General features: G+C 41.0%; 1 protein-coding gene across 1 annotated transcript; it reads right to left on the bottom strand.

The window, feature by feature from the left end:
* Nucleotides 1-693: 693 nt before the first annotated feature.
* LOC141763959 (cysteine-rich protein 1) lies at nucleotides 694-5,377 on the bottom strand. Its single transcript, XM_074628807.1, has 4 exons — nucleotides 5,193-5,377; nucleotides 1,865-1,959; nucleotides 1,706-1,760; nucleotides 694-1,593 (listed from the first exon to the last, which is right to left on the bottom strand). Exons 1-4 carry the CDS (start codon nucleotides 5,233-5,235, stop codon nucleotides 1,583-1,585), a joined length of 204 nt encoding a protein of 67 aa, XP_074484908.1. The 5' UTR covers nucleotides 5,236-5,377; the 3' UTR covers nucleotides 694-1,582.
* Nucleotides 5,378-5,682: the final 305 nt, after the last annotated feature.

The raw sequence follows: 5,682 nt of genomic DNA, 5'->3' as shown, positions 1-5,682 counted from the left end.
GACGGACAGGTTCAAAGACATGCTGGAGAGACACACACAGCATCCCTCTGCTAGCTAGATGTTAAAATAATCCCATCAGCCCTCTCTCCCTTTGTCCATCATCTCTCTCCATACTGTCTCTGCCTCCTCTACCCTTTACTTCTGTATCCCTCTATCCTTCAAGGGCAAATACCTGAAATGTCACTCGTGTGACACATGACACTTTACAGGGAAGCACATCGGCACACTTCTTTCTCTATGCGTGTGTGTCAATGCACTTCACCCACCACTGGGTGACAAGCCCCTGCAGCAGTCAAGGCACACTGCTTCAGGGGCAGCGGTGTGCATGAATGCATGTGTGTGTGCAAGTGTGTGTGTGTGTGTGTGTGTGTGAGATCCGTCTTTGCCTCACTGTGGCACCCATTCCAGCAGATTCTGCTGGCATAAGATCTGGTTTACCCTGCCAACAGCAACCACCCTCATCCATTCCTCCTTCCTTCCTTCCTTCCTTCTCCTTTCCCCTGGCTGCTCGATGGGGGAGAGAGGGAGAACCTTATAGCTCAACTCGTTTTATTTTATGTGCATGTGTGTTGTCTGTGATTAGAGTATTTGTTAGTTTGTGAGCGAATACATCCGCCCCGCGTGCCCAGATACGAGCATGTTGGCTCCTGATTACAAAGTCCACCACAGAGACTGAGACATCCACCAGGGTTTGACGTTGGCATGTTTCAAGATGCATTTATTAATACTGACTTACATGCAAAATTAATTTACATTATAAAAAGTGAACAATCACATTAACATGGCATCAAGTGGTCATCACACATTTATAAATACTTAATTTTGTGGAGGTGTAAGTGATAGTCAACTAGAGTGGATCAGCGCATTATACTGTTTTCAGGCTATTAAATAAGCATTATCAGGCGCTATAAGTCCCATAGATATGAGTCAATAGGGGCCTACTACAACAACTAGTAGGTTTTATCATCTATTCACTTGGTAGATCGCCGAAAGAAGGAATAAAAAAACACAACAGAGACCTCTAGCGACCATAGTAATTATGACAAAAGCAGAAACGGTAGTCAGGCGCTGTAGTATAGACAGTCAAACTCCATAAGGGCTGGAGGTCGGGGACCAAGGATGGGACAAAAAACACAGGGATTTCACCCAGGAAACTGGAGTTTGCATCCTGTGTGAAACCAACAATGTCTTTGTGTTCATCGTTATTTTAACCAAGTTCTAAGTGGGGTTTTTTTTGTCTAAACCTAAAGAAGCCTTTCTGTTTGTGTTCAAAATGTGATGTTACTTTTAAGCTTCCCTTTAACCTTTACAATGTAGTAGGCGTAGAAGGCCCCTACTGACCCACATCTATGGTGATTATGGCAATTGATTATGATTACATATTATTTAATGGCCTGATAACAGTCGAATCGGGTTCAGTGGATGGACTATATGACAGATATCTGCCTATGATTATTCATATTTATTTATTTACTCTTTTTTTGGCCAATAACCAGGCCCTGTGTGTCTTTTGTATATCGGTGTTTGTCCATGTTGGCTCAGTCTATGAAGTCGTGTACTGTGCCATGGCCGCTGACACCAGTCACCTCATACCTGTCAAGAAAGAATCACACAGAGAACAAAAACATTCAGAAATTGCATGTGTGTTTGTGTGTGTGTGTGTGTGTGTGTGTGGGTGCGTGATTTCATAGTGTGAAGGCCGTACCTCTTGGACCAAACTTCTTCAGGTAGCAGTGTGAACAATATGGCTTCTCATCATGCTGAAACACAATCAGCAGAGCATATTTAGTGCATCATCCTTCTCGTTCATTTAATCACTTTAAAAAACAACTCATATATTTCCTCAATCATTGTCCACACATACCTCTGCATGTTGTCCAGCTGTGAGCTGTCGATTGCACTTATGACACTTGAGACACAGAGGGTGGTAGTCCCTCCCTAAGGACCTCTTCTTCTCACCTAGAAAGATGAAGACTGTGTCAATGAGAGGCTGGGTGGGATATTCTTTTTATATATACAGTAGATATTTAACCAAAATGTCAGAGGAATTTTGCATTTGCACACATACACTCTTTGATTCTCTGAAATGTGGGACAATTTGGCAGCATCTAGCGGTGAGGTTGCAGATTGCAACCAACTGAAACTTCTCCCGTGTGCCAAGCGTGAGAACTACAGTGGCCGATGCGAAAACATAATACGCAAATGGTCCTATCTATTAGAACCAGTGTTTGGTTTGTCCGTTCTGGGAACCCCTTATCACTCTCAACTCGTCAAAAACCGCCGTTTGATAAGTGCCCCTTGGCATCGGAAACGAACAAATGGAGGCACCCTTTAGCAACAGTATGTGGTGAACCGGGCTTTCAACTAACTCCAATGTAAACCCACCCGCGACGTTATTTGATGGTCGGAGCAAGTGACGTTGTATTAATAGCGTGACAGTCCGTTGAGGGCGGCCGGGAGGACTGGTGGATGGGTCAAACAAACTCAAGACTTTCAACCAGGAGACCGCTGTTCGTGTCCCGCGTGAAACTAAAAGTAACCTTGACTTATTTTGTCACGTCAGTCTTTAGTCAAATGACTTGTTGGTATCGTCAGCCCTGTGAGTCACTCGAGTCGTTAGTCAGTGAAGTAAACATCAACCACGATCGTTTCCTAACCCTACCTAAGTGGTTGTGTTGCCTAAACCTAACTACCTGTGAAAACGGAAGTTTATTTTGAAAGAAAACTATGCATGTAAGAAGCTTATATTGACACGCCGTCCCTGGTCCGTCCAAAAGTAACGCAAAAGGGGTACCCCATGCGTTGGTCTCCGATGCCGAGAGGCACTGACCAAGCGGTGGTATTTGACGAGTTGGGAGTGAGAATGTGTTGGTTCTGGGCTATGGTAAAAACATGGCAGCCAGCTCCGTGAAAAGGATCCACTCCCTATGTAGATATAAACGGCTCATTCTAAGGTAACGAAAACACAATGATTCCCTTTTTTTCAAGTGATTATACACTAAAGAAAACATACTTATTAATATCATATTCCATTTCTGCCAATAGATCCCCTTAAATACACAATATTTTTAAATTAATTTACAAGAAATAGGGAGATTCAAGTGTCTGGTTCTAAATATAGATGGCTACTCTCATCAGTACAGATAGACCAGAGAGTGTGGTGTTGAAAGGAAAAGAGTTAAGTAGGCCAGAGAATTTTAACTTAGCTGTCTCACAAATAGAAAAGTAAAACTAGCTGTAAAATAAATACAACAAAACAGACTTGGTTTTTAGATCTGAGTGAGGGAGGGGACTCAACTAACAGAGACAGAAGGTAAGGAGGAAACCCAGAGAGCAGCATGCAAGCTCGTTTGGCTAGACCCACATCCTGTTGTTATCATGGATACGTGTACGTACATTTGTGTGTGCGTGTGCATAAAAGAGAAGGAGAAAGACAGAGAGAAATGCCTTCTTTTTGTCCTCTAAACAGAGAATAGAGAAACAAAACCTTTGTAGCACATAGCAGAATGAATATCACATTTATTGACTTCCCATTGAAGGAAAAGCACAGGTATAACAAACAATGTTAATAATGTCTCAGTTCCATTTGATGTGTCTGAGTCAGTATGCGCTTAATACTGGTACATCGAAATGGAATGCTGCTATTGTTAACATTATTAGTTGCACCTGTGTTTGGCAGATTAATAATATCCACTGTAAGAAAGGCATATTGTTAATATTATGAACACATTCTATCTTTAATCTATCCCACAGACTTACTGTTTTGTGACTTTTGTTACACTTTTATTATGAATACAACCTTCTTATTAACCCTCTGAAACCCACATAAACCCGATTTGATCTTTTATTGGGGGGTACAGGGGGTCTTCAGGGGGAGGCAGCAGGTCAACAGTAAATGTCACATAGTGTACATCATCTGAAAGCTGGGAACCGGAAGATTAATCTGAGATGCAGCTCAGTACTGTGTTTGAATTAATTAATTAAAAATTAAATTAAATGAATTAAAATAAACTGTAGAACATTATGATAGAAGTATATGATGGCCATCCCCATGCTCTATCATGTCTCATAAATTGTTGCAGCAATTTTTGGGTTGATACCATTTGTTACACAGATTTGGTGCTAAATTTAACCTTTTTTTTTTACCACTCTAGAATTAATAAAAATGATAATAATACCTTCAAAATACAACATTAAGACACCAAGACCTTGAGGAACACCATAGAAAAAGCCATGCTGTTATTTGGTATCAAAAACTTTTGACATTCGGAGATTTCTGCAAGAATTGCATTTTTCAACAATTGGATGGCGAGCACTTCTATTCTGGAAACTGCTCAGAAACCCCCTTATTATCAATCTACCTAGGACAGCCATCCATCTTCTGAATGCACTAGGTCTGTAGTTTGTGGTTGTAAAGTTTCATGAGGCTGTGATTATACTAGAGGTCACCACAGGTCATTTCATACAGTGAGATCGAATTAAAAAAAAATGGTCTCACTATATGAAATGTCAACTATGGGGACTAACATCATCACACATGAATAAAATTGGGCTCATTGGATCCACAAGAGTATGCAGTTCCAAGACTGTTTATGAACCCCAGTCTGCAGAAATATTCAAACACACTATTTTTAGAATAGGCGAAAATAACTATAACTAAATAACTAAAAATATATTGCATTCAAAAAACTGATTGTTTTTTTGTCCCAAACTGCATGTGATTATCATAAAGTGGGCATGTCTGTAAAGGGGAAACTCGTGCTACCCATAGAACCCACTTTCATTCACATATCTTGAGGTCAGAGCCAGAGGTCAAGGGATCCCTCTGAAAATGGCCATGCCAGTTTTTCCTCGCCAAAATTTAGCCTAACTTTTGGAGCGTTATTTATCCTTCCCGACAGGCTAACAAGACATGGTTGGTACCAGTGGATTGGTACCTTAGGTTTTCTAGTTTCATATGACATCTGTATGGTCCCTCTACCTCAAAAACCGAATCTGCTACAGCCTCTGAAAGACAGTAAAGTCGGTTGGGATCGCTTGCAATCCTGCGGGTCTCAGGGGGTTAATACTTTTTCCCATTCAGGTGAAACAAGTAAATGATAGACCTTTACTAAAAAATCCAAGAGAAAATACCAGACAGACAGAGGAAGGCAGACATATAGAGTAAAAAAAATTAAAGAGGTCACACTCACCAAAGTAGACAGGCTTCCCACAGATTGGACAGTAGCCTACCATGATGGTATATAATTATTTAACGTACAGTGTGGGCACGTGCACTTTAGCTGCCTGGCGTTGTGAGAAAATATATCCTACGAGAGCATATGTGAGCATATGTGTGAACTGGAAATTGACAGGAAAACCGTTAGACGGCAGATATGTCTGCGTCTCGTGAAGTCAAAACCAGGATGTGGTGAGTGAGACGTCACAGGAACAGAGAAAGATGTGATTTGAAAAGCTATCATCAGTGGAAAAAACGAGACAGGCCGCATCTCTAATCACGTCTTCTCTTTGAAATATAAAGCCAGCAAATATAGGCATCATTTTATGGGTAGTTGTATATATGTTTATACAAATGCTTTGGGTACACAGTCATGCAAAGAAAGAAAGAAAGAATGAAAGAAAGAAAGAAAGAAAGAGGGGTGAGGAGAGAAGGGACAAAAACAGCTGTCAGCAGCTCAAGTT

Source organism: Sebastes fasciatus, chromosome 3 (assembly GCF_043250625.1).
Source record: "Sebastes fasciatus isolate fSebFas1 chromosome 3, fSebFas1.pri, whole genome shotgun sequence".
NCBI lineage: Eukaryota > Metazoa > Chordata > Actinopteri > Perciformes > Sebastidae > Sebastes > Sebastes fasciatus.
Note: the sequence above shows the minus strand (reverse complement) of the source record. Positions and strands in the feature narration are given on the sequence as shown.